We start from the raw sequence: 21,910 nt of genomic DNA on the forward strand, positions 1-21,910 counted from the left end.
GTATATGGTACATCGATTTGGTTAGGTTTTGGACCCTTATTTTGTCGGGTAATTATTGTTTTTCATCTTCTGCCTTGGAAAGTATGTCGTAGCTACACTTATTGTGACTGTGCCACGAAGTATGTAGTTAAATATATTTCACTTTCATTTTAAAGCTACCTATTATCTTACGAGAGGTTGTGTGTGATGTTTGTGCGTCGAGTGTCGGAGGGGGTGTGTGTTCATGTGTGCATACGGGTATCTGGTTTTCAGTGTGTGGATAAGGAGGCGGGAAATGGCGACTAGCTACATATCGCAGTATCAGTTTTTAGACGGTCCCTGAACGAAGAGAAGTCGGATCACAGAAAAAAACTGACTGCTGCCCCCATCGTGGCTACCAGCAGCAGTTTGCTCGACCTGTCCCTTCGCTTTAGAGGCACTGCGGAGCACTGTAAAGTAAGTGAGGATTTTAACATGAGGGGGTGTGTATGACGTACAAATAAATATTTTCCTTTGATATTCAGGCACGTCTGCTAAGCTTCACGCTCTGTTTAGCTATTGTTGGCTAGCTAGCTAACCTAACGCGTTCGCAAAAATTCATGGCCTCCTTGGATCAGGCTAGTCCCTGAAACATTTGGTTTCCAACGACTCGATGTTTGTCGCTAATAAAATGTATAATCTGTAACTACTAAATGATCATATCCTCTCGTACTTTTACTGATTAGGGAACTGTCATTTTACTTATTTGGGTTGGTAACGACTGGTTGTTACCATCATAACAACCCAGGGAACGTTCCGCTAGTGCGAGCTATACAGCAGCATTCCAGCAATGCAATGGACATTCCCGGACCCAAGCTATTAGCCAGCTAATTAGTTTGGTAGTTCATGGCTATGTCATTCTCTAGCTAACGTGTTCGAAGTATCGTTTTAAGATTGCTTTTTCTGTTCATAGTTGATTTATTTCATAAGGCATTTGTTAACCATGGTATTTGCGACTAGCTTTACCTAATGCCGTTAATCGACTAGTTTGGTAGCCTAGCCTTGCTGAACGGCAAGCAGCAGACAGACGGTCATGGCTAAATGCTGGAAGGTACGGATCCGCTGCATAGCTAGCTAACCATGTCAAATGCAAGTTTAATGAGTGGGCAATCTTAAAGAAGACTGAATATAATATAACAGCTAGGCCGCTTGCTACAAGAGAGTTTCTAACGTCAGCTAATTATTTTGTTTGGCCCATTTGCTACCTGGGCGCAGGCAAGAAAGGTCTCCTTTCTTTTCCCGCTCAGTTTATGCGATGTGCATGCATTCTTCAGTATGTTGAAAGCGGCTACTTCAGTGGCTGACTAATTAGACTTGACTTTATAGCGATCGAATTTTGGTTTTATCAAACACTTGTGCATTTCGTTAGCCTACCAATAATGTTTTATTAGGAGTGCACGTCGCATTGTTGTTTTCTGTAATGCCATGGTCGGTGTCAGCTCCTGCAGCCAGCGCATACCTGACAAGGGGAGCTGGTTGAATTGGCTAGATATGACACTCACTTTCTCAACAAAGCTCAAGAGTTGGCTACACGGCACCACTGACAGGATAGTTAAGTGACATTCCAGCCTATCTAATTACAGGAATATTTTTAATCCACGACGTGTTGGTTGTTTGTTCCACATTGTGGACTCTTGAGACCCAGCTGGGTGTCCTTTCACAGCACTGCTGCCTGCCTGGCAGAGGTAGATGCCTTCAGTGCCTCAACAGGAGGGCATATATCTGCTCTGTATCTCCTGCTTACTCTGGCCTGTGGGCACATTTAATACAGGATATTTTTAAATGGTCTCTTGTGTTTCATCCCTGTTCTGATACAAACCAGATGTAGTGTAGAACGATGCAATGAGTGGTGGAGCTGGACGGATAGAGTAGCACACACACGCACAGTCTTTCTGTAACGTGTAAGTGTGTTTTTCTGGCATGGAATCTGACAGGTCCAGGACATGCCTGAACACATTTTCAGCCAGTTGTTCTTATGTAATTGCACTGGTTGGTAGGATGGGGCCAACAAGAATAGTTCTCCCTGGCTGGGGTTTGTTAATGTGCTTGTCTGCACAGACTTTCATCCATCTAGTCAGTTTTCAGTTTGAGCAGAGACACCCCCAGAGGGTGGATGGTATGGGAAGGCACAGGTTCCTAATAGGGCAATGAGAAAGGAAAAGAGCATGTTTAAAGTGTTGGAGCAGGGCCCTGGCACAGTTGAGACTGGGGGAGTGTTGTGGGGAGGGGGAGAGGGGGGGGGGCTGCATTGGTGAACCATATAGTGAAGGAAATGGGATCCTGAACACAACCAGATGTTTTGCTGCTGCACGCTCTGTGTGCTGGACCAGTGCTTTTTCTGTGTTTGTGCAAGACCAGTACTTTTTCCGTGTGTGTGCGTCGATTGAGTTTTCTACTCCGTTGAGTTGACCTAGACTGTAGTAGTTGAGCGCCATGTCCACTGGTAACTGGTCTAAAACTATAGTACTCTGCTAGCTTTATGACAAAGTTAACAAATTCTTGCTCTCTCTCTTGCTCTCCCTCTTGCTCTCCCCCCCCCCCCAGTCTTGCATGTGACTGCTAAGACGATGAGGCTGAGAATGCGCAAGGCTTCTCAGCAGCCTAACCCCGCCCATGCGGCACGCCCCTCCAGGACCAAGAGGAGGCACTCTGAAGTGGAGGAGGACACGCCCCCCAGTGGGGGGAGGGGACTTCTGTCCACCATCAAGAAGTTTATCAGAGGGAATGCCGTCAAGGTGAGCCCCTTCACCACCACCCTTTGTCCCTCCCCCAAGCCTTCACCATCTGATCTGGGATAGCAACACCTGTACAGAGGAAGAGCACATGCTTTAAACTATCTCATGTGAGATCAGACATTACCTCAGTGAATGCAGGAAGGCTGCATTCATACTATTGGAACAAGGCCAAAGTTGAGCTTTGACCGGCCCATTGTTGCAGTTAACCTGTGTACTGTACATGGTGTGACATGCAAGCTTGGTGTTGCGTAAGTCTATGTTGGCTGACCACTCCGGATTTAGCTCTCAACGTTTACCATGTAAATCTACTGTTTGTCAGGAGACAGTGTCGTGTTACCTAGAAATGTGTGGCGGAATGCAGCTGCCTGGCAAGGACTCTGACTGGGAGCTAATTTTAGCCAGGCTCAGAGTTTCCCTTCTCTCTCGCTCCGTCTGTGTCTTTCGCTCTCTCTCTCTCGCTCTCTCACTCTCTCTCAGGTGGAGCAGGAGAACTCTGCTAAGAGAACACGGCTCCACTGTGATGTGGACAACAACTTGATCACCTCCACACCACAGGGCGGTGATCCCCCCAGGAGGACCGTGGCCCGGGGGGGCAGGAGGGGCTCTGTCAATGGAGGTGAGACAACATTTATTTTCTTACGCTGACTTCTTGGAACATTCATGTTCAAGCTCCTCCCATTAATAGGCAGGTGTCCTAACGTGGATTTTAGGACAGGACCCCAGGGTGTTTTGGGATATGCTATTCCCCAACAACGCTTCTTACGGAGTATGTGCTGCTGCTGACCTTTAACCCCTGCTGCCACAGAGGCCACCAACCATGACAGGAGTAAGGCTGAGAAGGTCAACGGCAGGCTGGAGGAGGTGGACGTTGTCAGCCCCCCCAGAACCACCCTGCTGGGAACCATCTTCTCCCCTGTCTTCAATTTCTTCTCGCCCGCCAATAAGAATGGTGAGACGACCTCAACTGTTCAACCTAACCTACCATACCTTCTATTCTATCATACATCTCCCCTGTTCTTCTATTATACCATACATCCCACCCACTGGTCCTTCCCCGGTCCTCCTACGCTACATATGCATCCTACCCTTCCCCACTCTACCTTTTACTGTATCCTGTCTCCTACCCCATCAATCCACCATACCTCCTGGGGGGGGGGGGGGGGGGGGGTCTGTGCATTGTTAATCCTGATTGGTTTTCCCCAATCAGGCTCTGATTCGCTGGGGCAAACGGTGGAAGCAGAAGAGATTGTGAAGCAGCTGGACATGGAACAGGTCGAGGAGACGCCCACCTGCACGCTGGAGGTCTGTACCTCCACACCCCTGTACCCCCCTGTCCCCCCGGTCCTACGGCCCCCCCACCCTCCAGAGGCCCCCCAGGAACAGGCGGAGATGGAGCCTGATGCTGACCTGCCCCCCCTCACAGGTGAGCAGGGAATGGCAGTTATGGTGAATCATGCCTCCCTACTATTGATGTGAGTTTTGAAGAATATTTAATTATTGTTAATTGATCCATGGCTAATGACAGACCTCTTCAGTTTGCATTACCTGTTCTAACTATTCTTATCATTCTCTCCCTCATTCTTTACTCTCTTCTACCTCCTAACTCTCGTTCCTCCACCCCTCCCCATCCTGCCCAGCCCCTGGTATGCTACCGGAGGCGAGTTATGTGGAGGTTCAGCCCACTGTCCCAGCAGAGGGCACCTATGAGGAGGACTGGGAGGTCTTTGACCCGTAAGTACTAAAAACTATATTTCCCAAAACAAGTTTCTTTTTTGTTATTGGTGATGGCTGTACTTGGTTGGCTGTACTTGGTTCACTATGTGCTGCTAGTCTGTTTTCCTGGCTGGTTTATGATGTGGCCTCTGTTTCTGCTTGCGGTCCAGCTACTTCTTCATCAAACATGTCCCTCCCCTGACTGAGGAGCAGCTCACCCGAAAGCCAGCGCTGCCTCTGAAGACCCGGAGCACCCCTGAGTTCTCCCTGGTTCTGGACCTGGTCAGTACCTTCACCTCCACCCTCTCAGAACCTGTCCAATATCAGTCTGTTACCTGCCTTCCCATATCTCTGTGTCTCCTTCCAGGATGAAACGCTAGTCCACTGTAGTCTGAATGAGCTGGACGACGCAGCTCTTACCTTCCCTGTCCTCTTCCAGGATGTCATCTACCAGGTACAGGCTTGGTCTTCTAACAACTTCCTTACTAGTGAGCAACCTGGCCAGCAGGGGGCAGTGCTGCCCTGAGTTTAGTTTCCCACTGTCTTCCTATAAGCTGTTTTTGGTAGAACACAGCTTGAGTATGAACGTTTTTATAATTGGCTTTATTTTAATTCATAGTTTAACTTTCTTTGTTTTGCTGTCTCGTGTTTGTTTGCAGGTGTACGTGCGGCTGCGGCCTTTCTTCAGAGAGTTTCTGGAGCGCATGTCGCAGATCTACGAGGTCAGATCCTGATTCAAGTTCTTTCATTTGAATAGAGGATGTGGTGGTGGTGTGGCGAGGCATTCATTCCTGTGTGTGTTTGTCTTACAGATCATCCTCTTCACGGCCTCTAAGAAGGTGTACGCAGACAAACTGCTCAACATCCTGGACCCCAAGAAGCAGTTGGTTAGGTGTGTGTGTGTGGCTGGAGCAGGTGTTGAATCACATGTGATATTCAGGTGTCAGAGTTGTGGTTTAGCTACATTATTGATAAAGGGCCCTGAACCAGGTCATTGATTTGTTTTTTTCCTCTACTTCTGTCTCCGTTGTTGTGTCTGTAACTGAAGACACCGCTTGTTCCGTGAGCACTGTGTCTGCGTGCAGGGCAACTACATCAAAGACCTCAACATCCTGGGACGAGACTTGTCCAAGACCATCATCATAGACAACTCACCTCAAGCCTTCGCATATCAGGTGACCCCTCTCATGAACTATGCATCTACCCTTGGGTTCAGAGGTCCAACACTAAGTGACACACACACACACACACGTGTGCTCTCTGTTCCAGTAGTAGCAGTATATTTTTCCCGGGTGTTTAGTTCTCCAACTGACTGTTTGTCTAGCTGTCTAATTGTGTGTGTGTGTGTGTGTGTGTGTGTGTGTGTGTGTGTGTGTGTGTGTAGCTATCAAATGGCATCCCCATTGAGAGCTGGTTCATGGACAAAGGCGACAGTGAGCTGCTGAAGCTGGTACCCTTTTTGGAGAAGCTGGTGGAGCTGGTAGGATCTCACAAAATATGGATCCATAATGTACCAATCAATACCCAATCAATCATTATTCTACAGTTGTACCTGACCACTTGGCTGTTTGCTCCCCTCCCAGAACGAAGATGTGCGGCCACACGTCAGAGAGCGATTTCGTCTGCACGACCTGTTGCCCCCAGACTGAGACGTAAAGCAGGACTGCTGCCCCCGGACGCCAGAACTGACTGACCCCTCCCTCACAGACGCTGTACAGAGCCCCTTTGGAACACCTGCTACAGACATTGCCATTGCTCTTGATATTTTAGCCTTTTCTCTAAACCTATGATGTTCCTGCATTTCGTTGTCCTGCATACTTGCATTTAAAGCAACTTGAGAGAAAAAAAAGGACATTTTTTCAAAGCAAGAATTTTTAACTGTATAGACCCAATTCAGAAACTTTTAGGGAGACTGTGAAGGACTCCTCCTGTCCCATTGGTTGGCTGCCGGGTCCTACACAGCCCCCTCCACCCGCTGCAGCAGGTGCTGTCTGTATGGGCTGACCGTCTCACCAGAAGAAGAGGATGATCTCACACTGGCCTGAGACCCTCTGGCTCCAGACCCCTCCCCTCTGGCTCCAGACCCCTCCCCTCTGGTTCCAGACCCCTCCCCTCTGGCTCCAGACCCCTCCCCTCTGGCTCCAGACCCCTCCCCTCTGGCTCCAAGCCCTCCTGCTCCAGGCCCTGATCTCTGGTGCTCTACATACTGGACACTCCGTTGGCAAACGTATGGCCTGTTTTTGTGTAGCTGTTTCTCTGGTTGGGCTCCTATTTTGGAGGATTTTGCCACCTTTTACCCTGTAGTGCTAGGACCTCATGATGCATTCCTCTGTGTCTTCTGTTCTAGAGCCTCTTAAACAGTTGTTTCCTTGAACAGCCTTGATCCTGCTAAATATCTACACAATCTGTACTGGTTCCTGCTCTCTGTAACTACATGGAGATGTTAAGAGACTAGTGTCCCTTTTTCTTGTCAGATCAAGAAGAATTGATCCTGACGTTCTGTTTATGGTGCATAGTATTCAAAGGTTTAATTGAGTGGTAAGGGCAGGGGGGGCTTGGATTTAGTGGATTGGATTAACGGCAGATCCGGAATGGTGTCAGTTTGGCTTGGAGGTTTTACACACATACACAAACACATAAAAAAAGAAAACGGTTTATTTCTGCTCTTTTGTGCTGTAGATATCTGCTTTGTGTAACCGGTCATTTAGGAAGCTGGAGTACTCTTGGGCTTTCGTGTGAACCTCCAGTTACGGTTCTATACAATGTTCCTATAATCTGTAAGTTTTTATCCCTGACCAGCTATACCAGATCAGTACAGATGACATCTGTCTCAGTGGGTGGAGGGGGACATCCCAGAGTTCTCAGTAACCAGGTGACGGCTGGCAACACCAGAATTCTGAGCCGCCAACATTCTCCTCAGTTCCAGGTGGACAGTGTCACCTGAGGTGTGAGGGCACTGGAAGGAGATGGAATGTCTCACTGTTCTTCTCGACCCACATCTGCCATGTAGAATGTTTCACCTTTTTATTAATTGATTTTTACTTGTGTACTTTTTAAAGCCTTTTTCTTCTAAGTGCAGTTGAAGTATGTTAATGTCGATGCAGAGGTTTATGGCTGAATGTGTCTGTCCTGGCTTTTGGAGAGCTGTAGACCAGGATGTATTAGTTCTAGTGGACCCCAGACCCTCATCTCCTCCAGTCAACTCTCCTGGACCATGATCCCAGAGAGGCTTCCCCAGCCCTGCTGATGGATGCTCATCAATGGTGCCATACTACCCTTCCTCCCCAGTCTAAACAGTCTTTTATCTTCCTCTACAATGTAAAGATGTCCAGAGACAATCAAATTCTGGAAGCTTGTCACACCAGCCCCTAGGCTGCCCCTATTGGCCTCCAGACTCTCCTCTCTCTGTAGAGACTCACTAGAACCAGACTAACAGATCAGATCTAGTCAGCAGTGTTGTATTGAGTGTATTGACTATGAATGTAAAGTGTTTTCCAGTTTTGAGGAGAGGGAGTTATATAGTCCATGTGATCCAAAGGATCTAGTCTTTTTGTATTTTTATCTTCCAAATCTTAAAAGATGAGAGAAAAAAAAACATGGTTTGGTTTTATTCACCAAAAGTTGTCATTGTTATTGAGAGGTAAAGATCTGCTGTTCAGTTATTGTAGTTCCCCACCATGCAGACTTGGTCAGAAGACTCTTATTAGCTCCCATATGTGTTTATGGTCCAGTGGCCTGGTTTTCTCAGCTCATTCAGGTCCTGTTAACACCAGTGGTCATCTAAACCTTGGGCCAGGCCAGAATATCCATCCACAGTGACACCAACAGAACTAGAACCAACCCATGAAAGACCCAAAGCTCCATCTGACCTGGCCCAGCTCTGTGGGGTCTGACCCCTCTGTGTTCTCAAGGGTTGTGTTTTCTGAACAGCTTGGTGATGCTAAGGATGTAGGTGTTGATGGAGACCCAGTTCATTTGTGCATTACCAGTTTATTATTGTACAATGGGGTGTACAGTACATGCAGCTTAAAAAAATCCTTAAAATAAGGACTGTTTTTGTATTTTTGATTTCAAAAGGCATGTCATATCTACTTTTTAAATGTATTAATGAAGATTTAACTTTACATCAGCAGGAGTGTTTTCTTACAAATATCTGTATGTTTAGTTTAGCGCGTTGTCACTGACCCGTAGAAATTTAGCATGTAGAGAATACGCTTGCATTTGTGGGAAAGTCCTGAATAAAATTTTAATCATGGCACTTTTTCTGCAGAAATTTTTTTTTGTTTCATGTCTCTTCCCCATAAAATATCCGTAAACCTACTCGGGACAGAATTTGTCCTAATCATGTATTTTAATTGGGATATTTAAAGGTAAAGCTTGCTTGCATGCATTTTCTTTTGGGGCGATACACTTTTTGTGTTGCTGTTAGTATACTCTGTTAAGGCAAGTTATGGATATTAGCTTGAGTTACATAGTGTATCCTATGCTATCCATCTCATCATACAGAGGTGTTAGAAGGGCTAATGTAAATCTACACAACATGGTCTATTGTACATTCCACACGTTACTTTGCACAAGTTGCCACACTGGGCCCCGGTGGTCATCTTAAAGCACCCTGTCTGGCAGGTGTATATATACTGCTTCTACCACTGTTGTAGAGAGACATGAGCTCCGGTTACTCACATTGGTCTGAGAAGACCTAATCAACTCGCCGTATTAATATTTCAGCACCCAAGACGCCGTGTTTGTTTGCAAATCCGGACGTAGAATTTCACAGCCGTCCTTTCGCACCTTTTTTTGCGTCGGTTCTTAATTAGGCTACTTTAGACCGTGGGTAGGGTTGCAACTGGACAGGGGAGAAGAGCTAGAGTCGACACCCTTTGGAAAGTAGTGACTTCGCTGTGGGGCAGTGTATCGTGTAAGTGGAACTATCCAACTTGACAAAGATATCTGAGAATTTGAAGACGTCTTTGGAACGAAGAACTAGACTACCTGAAGGATTCAGAAGAACCGTTTTAATTATTTTCGATGCAAAATTTCACGAACCAAAATTCAAAGATGTCGCTGAATATCGGTTTTGTGGTGGCACAACTAAAATGGTTTTGTCATCCAACTGGATAGATTAAAACAGCGGTTGTCTGCTTTCGTGGTAGTTTTCCTAAACATCATAGTGGAATAAACGTAGACTATAACCTGCTGCTCATGACAATGGGGCGAGTAATAAGCCTACAAACATTTTGCGTATTAAGCATCTTCATTGGTAAGTAGGCTATTCCGCTGATCATACTTTAAAGTAGGCACATTGCTGGGTTGATACATTTATATTAATGCGCACATTTCTTTTTTTCAGACATGATGTATTGTGGTAACGCTAGACAGGTGCGCTCGCTGCCCCAAACTGTTGCTCGAAAGGATCCCGGGGTCTCCAGCCAGCTTGATAAGAACATACTTGAACTGATTGAGCGCCTTCATGCATTATCCGGAAAACTAAACACTGGCCCCAGCGTCCGAAGCGGCATCCCTCCAGAGCCTCAGATATCCGGACAACCGACGAGCCGGGCTGGTGGTACCACCTTCACAATGCCGGGGGGCATAGACTTTAGTAGCTACTATGGAGTCTTGAGCGGAATATTAGCCGTATACGGGCCGCTACTTAAAGAAAGGTTTGTAGAGAACCTTCCAAAAACTATAGTATGTATTTTATCCGGGAGACAGGACTGTGGATTGGAAGCCGAGCTGACCAGAGCAATATCGCTTGAACTGGGCAAGCCTTTCCTAGAGCTCCTGTCATCGCTCACATCTCAGACCTGCCCTAGCAGGAGCGCGGAGCTACCCAGTTTCCTCAACTCTTATCTTAGAATGGGGGACGCCAACGGTACTACCTCCCTTCAGGAGATGGTCATAACAGCTCTGTCTCAGCTACCACTGTCTGGCAATCTGGTCTCCGCCCTCAGTGGCCTTGTGGACATGACGTTCCCTCCTATTGTCACATATTTGACAGATTTCATGATAACTTTTATTCAAACTCCCATGGACTATGTCAAACTAGGACTGCAGTTAGGAATCAAGATTCCCTCCATAGACCAAAGTGGGCAGTGCCAGCAAGGTATTACTATTCAGGCCACAATATCCACTCAATTGATCAAACTGATCACATGTGTGTTTAGGATTCTGATTACATGTGTCTTCCTGTCTCTCCACAGGGGACCTCAAACAGCTCATCATGTGGTAAGCAATGATGTAGCATCTACTGAATGACTTCTGAGTGAGGCACACAGCATCACTGCATGCTGTGATGTGACATATTAGAGAATCAAGATGAGACTTTTCAAAAACGGAACGTCATGGTGTGACCTTCCTAACCTGAGGGGAAAGAGACAGGCAGGATGGTTGGCTCTCTCTCTCTAACAGGTGTGTTTTCTCCAGGGGGATGAGCCACAATGTGACCTGGTCGTTTGGTAATGCCATCCTGGACATCTTCCTGGGTCCAGGGCCAGCCCCTTGCTACCCAGCCTCAAACTGTCAGAACCCCACTGGCCCCGTCAGCCGTTCCCTAGACAGCAGCATTGCCTTGGACCCCCTGACCTGTGACCGCCACACCCTGGCCCACTTCAATGACACCTCCTGCCCTGACATCATCAAAAAGGGACAGCAGGGCCTTGACCCGGGCTCCACCTCCCTGCTGACGTTCTGCCAGGCTCTGAGCACGCTCAGTAGTGCCCAGCTGGAGCAGGTGTGGAGCACCTCCTGCCAGATGGTTTTGGGGGTGACCATGCCCCTGATGCAGAGAGCCTCCTGTATGTTAGAAGCCCCGCTTACCTCGCCACCACCCCGCGCTCCCTCTCGAGTCGCCAGGGCAGCCGTCAACCTCAACTCACTTGCTTGCAACTATGGCAATTGGTCAGGAAGTGGACAGGTGATGATTGTTGATTGGTCAGTGTTTGGTTTGGAAATGATCAGTGTCCTGGAAATACTCTTTTTAGGTGTCTTTCTCTCTGTCTCTCACTCACTCACTCTCTCTCCCTCAACCAGGTAGATGCAGGGCTGGTGACCCTTTGCAGTGAAAATGATCGTGACGAGTTTGTGAGCCGTGTGTGTCAGAATGCATCCACGATGAAGAAGCTTCTGTTAGACCCTCAGAACACTTGGCTGTGGGGCTACTGCTCCAACACCACCCAGAACTATGTGGTGTCCCAGTTCTGCAGGTAACATCACACATCACTAAAACCTTACTGTTTTATGCAGTGTGGACACATCTTCTGTCCTCACTTAAAGGTGATTAAGTCTCTCTCAGTCCAAGCTGCATGGACATGGTCGAATTAATGAATAAAAAAATCCAAAACATCTTCTTCCTGACCATCTTCCTCCTCCTCAGGTATGACATGTGGCTGGCGGAGGGTGTGGTAGACCCATCCCTGGTGGCGTTCTGCTGGGAGCAGGATCGGGAACGGTTCAAGGCCCTGCTCTGTGATGACTTGAACTTTTTCGTGGTTCTGTACTCCAACCCAGCCAACAACTGGCTGCAACCCAACTGTACCATGGCACCGCCTCCAGTGGACACCAACACCCTGGTGGCCGAAGAGTGCAACTACGCCAGCTGGAAGGACATGAAACAGGTTACCATGAACACAGTGTCCCTGTGCGTTCAGTACGACCCCCAGAGCTTCATCTATGTCATCTGTAGCAACTCCACCTTCCTGGCTGCGCTGTTGCATATCCCCGGCCTTGACTGGGTGAACGACTACTGTGCTCTCAACGGGAACGCCCCGCATACAGACCCCCCATCCTTGTTCAACATCCAGGACTGGTGTAACTACCAGTTGTGGGGTGGGCTGATGATCGACTCCTCCCTGGTGGGCCTGTGTTGGCAACAGGACCAGCTCAGCTTCTCGAAGAATGTGTGCTGCAACATACCTCTATTTGAGCAGTTGACTCTTGACCCCCAGAACTCCTGGCTGATGTCAGTATGCTCTGAGCAGGACAATTCACTTCTGATTTCCCAGCTGTGCCACTATGCAGACTGGAACCAGCCCATCATTGTTGACATGACGGACTTGGCGTTCTGCGCCGAGTTCGACCCGCTCAACTTCACTCGTCGGGTTTGCTCCAACAGAACCGTGCTGCAGAACTTGCTAGCCAACCTGGACAACACCTGGCTGCTGCAGCACTGCGCCAACCAGACAGGGGGGGCCGAGGGAGACCTGCTGGGCTTCAGGCCAGCCGTGCAGTGCCAGTACAAGAGCTGGTCCATCTCCATACCGGACCAGGCGCTGCTGGCTCTGTGCTGGGACTACGACCAGGCAAACTTTGTCTCCTCCATCTGCCCAGACGCTGGCCTCCTGGCTAAGCTGATCCGAGAGCCCTCTGCCGTCTGGGTGGGCCAGCTGTGTGCCACCTACACCAACCACATCTCTGTGAATGGCAGTAGCAGCATGGCAGGGGCAGGGGCTGGCCAGGCATGCCTGGTCAGGGATATTGTGCTGAGGTTCAACTGGACCTGCTCTGCTGACTTGACCCCAGCCTGCAGCCCTGGAGCCAGCCCAACCATGGCCCTGCAGGTCAGAACACAGACCAGAGCTAACCCAAACCCTAACCCTTAACATCAATGTGTGTAAACTTCATCTTGTTACTATGCTGACATGGTTTAATAAAACTTGTGTGTGTATGTGTGTGTGATCAGATGCTGCTGAGGTGTGGTGTGGAAGCCTTAAGCCCTCGTCTGCACAGCGTGCTGCCTCAGAGTGAAAAGTGGCTGGTGGGACAGGCGTCCACTGTGGTGATCCTGGTCGCTATGGAGGAGAACCTGATGACGTCACTGCCTGTGACGGAGAACATACGTCTGGGCGTGCTGGAGGATGTGGTGCTCTACATGGAGAGGGAGAGCAACTTAGAAAACAAGAGGGTCTTGCTGCAGTGTTTTGGGGTAGGCACAGTTATGAATGAATGAATGAATGAAGGAATATGAAAGAGAGAGAGAGAGAGAGAGACTATCCACAAGTGCTCTCCGTGAGCTGCCCGTTTTTAGGTGTGGAGGTGATTCAGTCATATCCGTTACACTGCTGCTGTAACCAACCTCCTCACCTTGTCAGCTGCAGGTGTTTTCTTACACTCTCCTGTCATGGCTGAAAATCTCTTCCTCTGTGTGTAATCTCCACTGATAAGACATCTGATTTGATAGTATGTATGACAAGCTGACACCAACACTCTTTGTTCCTAGTTGTTGTTGATGGTGTTGATGAGGGTGTGTGTTTCTGTGTGTGTCTGTGTGTGTGTGTGTGTGTGTGTGTGTGTGTGTGTGTCCTCCACAGAAAGTGCTGACCGGTCTGATGCTGACCAGAAGAGATGTGACCAGTGATGGATTCTTTCACATCAAGGTAAGCTATACGACCTAACACTGACAGAAGATCAGGTTGACAGTGTTTTAACCTGGGTCAGTGGTTTACAGTTGTGTGTGTGTGTGTCCTCCAGGAGTATTTCAAAATCCCCCTGGCCAGTCTGACGGAAGTACTGAGAGCTGTGGACATCAGCACTGTCAGGCAGATCCTCCAGTACTTCAACAGAAACAAAGATGCACTGAAGGTGAACTAGAACCTGCTTTCTCTCTGCTCTTTCTCTCTTCTCTTCCTACTGACATTTAATTCCATCAAATATGACTCTCAGCCAGTGCTTTTCTGCCAGAACAAAATGCTATATGGGAACACAGGCTGGAGACTGACAGCTAGCATTGTTAGTTAATGTGGAAGGGAGAGATGCTTTGTTGAAGCAATGTTGCAAACACAATGTTAGAGATCTTTCATGTAATTATGAGAAGTTATTAATGGGAAACACTGCCCCCAGCTCTCTTATGTAGACTATATATGTGTAGAGAATATGATTATAAAACAAATTAATGAAGGATGAACATAAAACTATTTATCCCCCACCTTTCCAGCTCTCAGAGGCCTACGTCTCCACCATGGTGTCGGTCTTGTTCCAGACACAGCTTTCCAAAGATCCCAGTCTATTCCCAGAGCTGGCTCCTCTCCTGGGCCTGGCCAGCCCAACGGACATCCAGGCCTTCCCCAGACTGCAGGACAACCTCAATGTGTGAGTCAAATCGAGTGCACCCCATATCATCAAAACGTTCAGCTACATACACAACCTCCTGAGGTGCATACAGTATTATTTATTTATTTTGTGCACCCCTATCTTTCTTTCCTTCTCAGGAAGACCACCATCAACGACAACTTGGTTCACCTCTCTCTGGAGAAGCGCTGGGCGTTTGGCCGCTGGTACAGGCAAGCGTTTGGCCCTGGCAACATCACGGCCGGAGGTCTGATGGTGGTCCGGGATACTGGGAACTTAATCACCTGCTTGCCCTTTGTCCTCTTCCAGCTCCTCTCCCCTGCTCAGGTAGCACACACATGTTCTTTGTAGCTGGCTGTATGGCTGAGAAATGACAGAAGCAGGGTTAAGGGCAGCAGGGCCTAGCCACCCGTTCCTGGTTGTTTTTTACTCCATGTTCAATATGTCATTCCTCTTCTTCTTTTCTCCTCTCCACTCCCCTCCTCCTCTCCTCCCTCCCCCTCCCCTCCTCCTTGCTCCTCAGATCCTGGACGGTCTGGATGTTCTCCTGAGGAATCCTCTCACTCTCCTACAGCAGCAGTTTGTAGCTCAGAGTGTCTTTGGCACTTTCAGGAATTTGACAGCTATGCAATTCCATAGGTCAGACCCCCCCTCCCCCACACTCTTTCTGTTTCAAACGCTCATTTAAAAATGATGTTAAAGCTTGTTCTCTGTTGTGTGTGTGGGTGTGCGTGTTCAGGCTGGGGAATCTGTCATGCCTGGCTGAGCCCCAAAACCTGCTGTTGTACAAAGACTCTGAGGCCTTTTCTGGCATCCAAGACAAGATCAGGAGCTGCGCCATCCACGGTGTCAGCCTACCTAGCAACATGGTACCTGTGTATGGATGTTTTTGTGTCTGTCTGTCTCTATATCTGTGCGTTCTTGCGAGTGTGTGTTTGCTTGCCCTTGTGTTTTTGTGTTGACCCCTTATACGTCCTTCACCAGATCTCCAGTCTGTTCCTGAACACCAGTGATCTGAAATCGCCTGGGTCCCTCTCCTCAGCCCGCCTCTCCCAGCTCGCAGATTTTCTTCCCTGGCTAGGCATTGACTTCTTGCAGAAGCTCAACCAATCACAGCTCAACCTTTCTCTTCCTGCCTTATCTGCTGTGACCTTCTCTTCTGCAGAGGTACTAAGCCAGCTAATCACGTGCATCTGTTGACATTGTATGTATTGGAATCAACAAATGGTAGTGGATGAGTTACATATCAGCTAATCATACAGGTAACATTAGGTTACAGTATTATGTTGAATGTGTTAACAGGAAGTGTGTCAGAGAGCTAGGTAACACAGTCCTCTTTGGATCAGCCAGTTCCAGATGGTTTGGTTCCAGTTGGTTACCAGGTTCAACAGATGACAGCCAGCCGGCAGGTCGTCTCACGTGGCTTGAGACGGAGCTGACCTGCAGTCTGACAGCTGCTCTACTGGCACCCAGACACCATCCGACTCTGGATGAATAGAGCAGCAAGGAGGGGAGGGGAGAACGGAAGGGAGAGTAGGAGAGAGTGTTCAGGTAGTGATGAGTTTCCTATTGTTTGTTCTAGGCTGCTGTAATTGTGGACAAGTTGTCCAGCAACACTGTAAGTATTTGAACGAAGGAAAGTGTGTGGTTTAGCCTCAACTTCTTGCCGTGTATGTTGTGGCTACTTTTAGTGATGCTTTCTTACCCTTTCTTAACACATCCTCTCCTTTTCTTTACTTTTGTCCTTACATCTCCCCTGTTGCTTCCCCTCGCCCTCCCCCCTTCAGCTGTTTGCCCAAGGGGGGCTACAGCAGCTGGGGTCCCTGGTGAAAGGGGTGAAGGTGGAAACCCTATGGAGCCTGTCCTCCAAAACACTGCTATCCTCACTGCCTGCCATGGCCCTGCCCAACCTCACCCTCAGCCCTTCACAGGCCAACGCTGTGGCCAGCAAACTCTGGGTATGACTCAAACACATACGTTTACGTAGGAACATATCATGCGCACACATAAACACATCCACTTGTCTGAGTATTGTGATGTTGTGTGGATGCAGGGCTCTGTGAATGTGACAGCCTGGCTGGACCAGGTGGAACCTCTCCTCTCCAGCACCCCTCTACTGAGCCTGCTGTCCTGGGCACGCCCCCTGATGACCAATACTTCCTCTACAAACACACGCCCCTGGAACACCCAGCAGGTACACACATGCACACACACACACACACACACATATACACACATAATATCACTGGCTTGTGTTTCTGTGGACAGCAGTCAATATAACCTGACAAATGTGTTTGGCAGCATGTCAGTGTTTGCGTGTGTGCATGTGTTTGTGTGTGAATTTCCGTCAGTGTGATTATGTATTTGTCCAGGCTGCCTGTCATGAGAAGGTGTTTCTGACAGAGTGCTGATGAGCAGCTGAATTATTAACCTCCAGGAGAAGGTGGGGTGGTTGTGTAACCTGGGACTCTGTTAACAAGACACACTCATCCATCTGACACGTTCACAATCAGTCTGGTTTGATGGAAATAGATCTCAGTGGGCGGTGTCAAAGTAAATCATAGATGATTAACTCCAGCTACAATCAATCAGAACAACACCAGGCCAATGTGAACAATGACAATTTTCCATCCCATTGATGGCAGCAGTAATGGTTTGTGGTCTCTCTCCAGGCCCAGGCTCTGTTCCAAGAAGTGATGAACATCAAATCAAACCTCTCCCCACAAGCTTTCCTGTAAGTCTCCCCTCTCTTCCTCATGTGGACTGTAACCGTGTGCTTAATTCATTTGAATAAACTTTCCATAGAAAGCCTCAGGAAGTAAACTGTCTATGTTGTGTGTGTGTGTCTGTGTGCTTGTGTATGTGTGTGCATGTGCAGTGCCCTAGGTACCATTGGCCCAGGTGCAAGCTGCAAGGTCCTGAAGAAGCTCTTCTTCTCTCAACCCTCCTCTTCCTCCCTACGGAGTCTACTGGTCTTCCTCAGAGAGCAGCCTGTCCCTCTACACACCTCCTTGGTAACACGCTCACAAACCTGTCTGCCAGTGGTATGACCATGGGTCCAAGTGTTACTGACCAGATGTGTGTGTCCCCTCTACCTGACAGACAAAGTGTGTGATAGAGGAACTGTACAAGCTGGACCTGTTCTCTAATCTGCTAGGGGAGCTGGGGGCTCAGTTGGCCCTGGCCATGACGTATGTTTCACAACATCAACATGTCAGAGACATTTGATTAGATATGACAAAAAGGTATTGACAAAGCCATTGGCAATACAGACTAATCACCATGGCATCTTCTTCTTGTCCTTTCTCTCTCTGACTCTCTCTCTCTTTCCCTCTTCTCTATCTCCATCTCTATCTCTCAGGGTGAGCACCATTAAGAAGTTCCCTTCAGACATGATGAACAGCCTCAGGAAGATGATCGTCCAGGAGCCGCGCCACTTCCTGTTGCTCCCCAGGACCAAGCAGGAACTGCTGGTGGACAAGATGGTGCAGACCCTGGTCAGTCCCCTTCCCTCTATTACTCCCCTTTCTCCCTATCCTCCCTCCTCTCGATCTCTACCCTCTCCTCACTTCTCTCCCTCCCCTCCCTTCTTCTTTCTGACAGCTGTCATCAGTTTGTAACTGGGTGCTGAGGTTACCAGGTTACACTGTGTTCATGTGTCTAAGATGTTGTTCCCATGACAATCCTCTCTCCAGGAGATGTACACAGGACAGTACACGCAGGAAGAGTTCCAGTCGCTGGGTGTCATGGCGACCAGCGTGGTTGACGAGATGTTTGTCCAGCTGGATCGCAAGTTCCTGATGGACAGCGTGGAGCTGCTGAGAACCCTCTGCTACAGTAGCAGCAAGAGAGACCTGATGGCCCTGATCCTGCAGGAGCCAGACATCTTTGGGTAGAGGACACGCACACACACAGTCACACACACTCACACAAGCACTCATACACAACACACACAATCTCTCCTCAGATGGGTAACATGTGTCTCTCTGCTCCCTCAGACCGGTCCAGAACTGGACCACAGCAGTTCTGAACCAGGTGGATCGCTTCATCTTCTTCCTGCCTCCAGACAAGCTGAAGCTTTTACCCCCGGTATCATTCTCTCCTTCTCTTTGCTTCTTTTCTCCTCTTTTCTCCTGTCTTCTCCTCTTCTCTCTTCTATTCTTAGGATGGCCACAGTGTGTTTGATAATGGTATAATGATTGTGTATTGGACCTTAGTGTCTAGTGGTGGATAGTGTGTCCTGATTTGTGTGGAGGTGTTGAGCTGGCGACAGGACACCAGGCATTAGGCCAGGCTGTACCATGCTCAGCCGGGTCAATTGAAACCTACCTGATGGTGTCAGGTCTCCTGGAGGTGTCAGGATCTTAGGTGCTGTCCAAGTCAGTCCTGTTCATGTTATGTGTGTGTGTGTGTGTGTGGTCCACAGGCTCTATTGACCCAGGGTCGTATTGAAAGGTTGTTCCAGAACCAGCGGCGGTGGGAGGGGGAGGAGATGGGAGCCTTATGCATGGCGGGGCGGGACCAGGAAGAGAAGGTGGCGCTGTTTGGCAGAGAGCAGTTCCTGCTCCAGTATTTCTTGGGTTTCCTCACCATGGGCCGGCTCACAGGTGAGGAGCAGATTGAGATCAGCTCTGTGTGAACGGCACCTCTCTAGATACCCAACTAACTTGTTATTAAATAAAACACAGTTGTTTACATGACTCAGCAAACAATCCAATTATGTCTGACCCTTGATCTCTCCGTGTCCAGCCCCCACGCTGGTCCCAAGCTGTGAGAACCTGAAGTCCACTGCCCCCTCGGCCTGGAGCATTGGCAGCCTGACAGGCATGTCCAATGATGCCTTCACCAGCTGCCTGGAGCTCATCGGCCAGGACCCCTTCCTCACCCCCTATGAGCTCACTGTGCTGTTGAAGAAAACCAATCAGGTTGGTTGGGGTCGTTTCAATATCCACTGAGCCTAGAGGTCTCAGTGTAGATCCACTGGATCTGTAAAGCTCTATATCTTTAGAACATTGTCATTAACTTACTCTGCTGAAATCCAATGTCAAGGTTGACCTAAAATGCCAGATGTCTTTCTGTATTGACCCTGTTACCTGAAGCAGGGCTTTGCTCTTTCTTGCTCTCAATCTCTCTCTCCACATCCCCCCCCCTCCCCCTCCCCCAGGTGTATGGTGCTGTGGCGTCCTTCCCCCCCTCTGTGGTGTCTCGCCTGGGCAGGCTGGCCCTCCAGCTCACTGTGGAGGAGCTGGGGACCCTGAGGCTCTCAGAGCTCAGCAGCGTTGCTGCCCTGGGGGCCATCAGCACCTGGTCCACTAGACAGGTCTCACGCACACAAACGTGTACACACGCAAACCGTACATGCACACACAATATTGTAGACTCTCTTCTACCCATCCATACCCTGATTGTAAATCCTGTGTGTGTGTGTGTGTGTGTCAGCTGCCAGCGTTGTTCTCCGCACTGCTCAACTCCACCAAGCTCAGTCCCAGCCAGCTGGACTCCAGCACGTTGGTGGCCATTGGGCATATCATCTGTGGGATCAGCTCCGTCGAAATACGCACACTCAATGCGGTCCAGTTTAGGTGACAAAGGAGATTTAGTTTCCTCTCCTCTACCCAATTCTCTTCTTCCCCACCACCTCTCCTTACCTCTTTTTTCCTCTCCTCTCTTTCATCCCCTCATTTCCTCTCTCTCTTCCTTTCCACTCCTCTCGTCTCCTCCCCACTACTGCCTCTTCTCTGCCCTCCTCTCTTGTTTCTTCCCCCCCCTCCTCCTCTGACCTGTGTCTCCCTCTGGTGGCTGCAGTAAGGCAGTGATGTGGCTGGGTCATCTGAGGTTGGCCTGTTCTGAGGAGCAGCTGGCGTCCCTGGTGGGTCTGCTGAGCCACGACCAGGCCTTTGGCCTCATCAGCTCCTGGGGGCCCCAGGTCTTCATTGAGATCGGAGTTTTGGCAGGTAGACCTCAGATTCATGGTGCTACATATTTGTATACTGAGATTCACTACTATGTGGCTCACTTCAGATATAAGAACATACAAAAAGTATTTACATATTTGACATCACACTGCTGGGTACTTCATGTGTAGACTTGTAAAGACATTTTCAGGCTGTTGCAGTGGCCCTGTAGAGTTAATGTGATATTCTTCTGAAACAATGTTGAACTATGTACAGCTGTAAAACTAAGTGTTGCTGTCAGAGTTGATCTTTCTGGTGTTGTCTCTGCCCTTGTGTAGCTGGCATCCCAGACATGTCCATGTCTGCTCTGGTGAAGGAGCAGATTGAGGGATTCTCTCCTCTGGCTGTCTCCCTCATCCCTCCACAGAAGTTTACTGTGAGTGTCATGTAGCCATGCTACAATACTGAGTGCAATGGTCCAGCTGGTCTTTATTTATGCTATGTTCATGTGCTCATAGTCATCATGTGTTCATTGTTGTCTTCATAGCCTTGTATTGATGTGTTTATATATGTGCTCATAGGTTCATATTCACGTTGTGTCATGTTTATTACAGTAATGTAATGTCAGTGCATTAAAATGAATCTGTTTCTCTTCCTATGTTCATACTAACGTATTCACATCCTGGTGCCATATCCTCAGGTGGTGTTCAACCAGGCTCAGATCAACATGTTCTCATATGAGCAGGCTATGGCAGTGACCCCGGAGCAGCGAGCCCTTCTGTCGGACGTGCAGCAGACAGCTCTGTCCATGGTGTTGACGCCCTGGGAGAACAGACCTCTGGACTTCAGAGGTAATGATGCAAATGCTGCCTCACAGTTGGATAAAGGACCTTTACACAACCCCCTTAATGAAGATCCTCATTCAGTGGTTCTAGTGTCCAACGTGTATATAAATGTGTGGTCTTGGCCTGCAGTATAACTATGGGGATTGTGTGTGTTTACTCCCCAGACAGGTCTTCAGGGCTGACCCTGAGTCCCAGTCCTCTGTGTCACCTGCTTGGACTACTGATGCTACTGCTTTGGTTGGTCTAAACTGTCTTGTCCTGGCCTGGTCTGGTCTGGGCCACCTGACCTGCTGAATGACTGCCTCAACGATTCTGAAGTTGGAGAATTTAATATGTAAAAATTGTAAGAGATTAGGTGAGCAAAGACAGTTTAGAGAATAATAAAAAAAAATCTAGTGTCAGACGTAAAAATCCTATTCACACTCTACACAAATATATAAAAAGTTATTTATTGAAATGTTGCATTTTGCTTACTATCAAAGATTGGGTTTATTTGACCTTATATAAATAGAACAGATCATTGCATTTTGTTCTGCGCTAACCTTTGTTGATATTGCTGTGAGTTTTGTATTGTTGTGAAAATAATCGATATTCAAATAAACTAATAGCCTATAACAAATGTTGGTCTCTCTGGACACCT

At 48.4% G+C, this 21,910-nt stretch overlaps 3 protein-coding genes across 4 annotated transcripts; all 3 read left to right on the forward strand.

Moving 5' to 3' along the window:
- Nucleotides 1–204: 204 nt before the first annotated feature.
- Nucleotides 205–8,739, forward strand: ctdspl2b (CTD (carboxy-terminal domain, RNA polymerase II, polypeptide A) small phosphatase like 2b). The gene is made up of 13 exons (XM_062470862.1): nt 205–435; nt 2,563–2,753; nt 3,231–3,369; nt 3,559–3,702; nt 3,961–4,176; nt 4,391–4,484; nt 4,637–4,748; nt 4,834–4,920; nt 5,126–5,188; nt 5,279–5,358; nt 5,515–5,641; nt 5,851–5,946; nt 6,050–8,739. Exons 2-13 carry the CDS (start codon nt 2,586–2,588, stop codon nt 6,113–6,115), a joined length of 1,392 nt encoding a protein of 463 aa, XP_062326846.1. The 5' UTR covers nt 205–435; nt 2,563–2,585; the 3' UTR covers nt 6,116–8,739.
- A 607-nt stretch (nt 8,740–9,346) lies between these two features.
- Nucleotides 9,347–12,980, forward strand: LOC134028311 (stereocilin-like). Its single transcript, XM_062471791.1, has 7 exons — nt 9,347–9,726; nt 9,817–10,572; nt 10,670–10,694; nt 10,893–11,382; nt 11,499–11,671; nt 11,842–12,890; nt 12,952–12,980. The coding sequence occupies exons 1-7, from the start codon at nt 9,669–9,671 to the stop codon at nt 12,978–12,980; spliced, it is 2,580 nt and encodes an 859-aa protein (XP_062327775.1). The 5' UTR covers nt 9,347–9,668.
- strc1 (stereocilin 1) lies at nt 12,926–21,872 on the forward strand. 2 transcript variants are annotated; one of them, XM_062471190.1, is made up of 26 exons: nt 12,926–13,024; nt 13,147–13,389; nt 13,775–13,840; nt 13,935–14,045; nt 14,398–14,552; nt 14,672–14,858; nt 15,055–15,170; nt 15,271–15,400; nt 15,516–15,698; nt 16,114–16,149; nt 16,319–16,489; nt 16,585–16,725; nt 17,204–17,265; nt 17,410–17,545; nt 17,634–17,722; nt 17,893–18,028; nt 18,227–18,423; nt 18,530–18,620; nt 18,958–19,138; nt 19,281–19,456; nt 19,696–19,851; nt 19,971–20,113; nt 20,337–20,485; nt 20,764–20,861; nt 21,126–21,276; nt 21,435–21,872. In XM_062471190.1, exons 1-26 carry the CDS (start codon nt 13,013–13,015, stop codon nt 21,515–21,517), a joined length of 3,399 nt encoding a protein of 1,132 aa, XP_062327174.1. In that variant the 5' UTR covers nt 12,926–13,012; the 3' UTR covers nt 21,518–21,872. The 2 variants fall into 2 exon arrangements, with proteins under 2 accessions (XP_062327174.1, XP_062327175.1); XM_062471191.1 differs by having other exon boundaries at nt 21,439–21,872.
- The last annotated feature ends 38 nt before the right edge of the window (nt 21,873–21,910 follow it).

This window comes from Osmerus eperlanus, chromosome 10 (assembly GCF_963692335.1).
Source record: "Osmerus eperlanus chromosome 10, fOsmEpe2.1, whole genome shotgun sequence".
NCBI classification, from domain to species: domain Eukaryota; kingdom Metazoa; phylum Chordata; class Actinopteri; order Osmeriformes; family Osmeridae; genus Osmerus; species Osmerus eperlanus.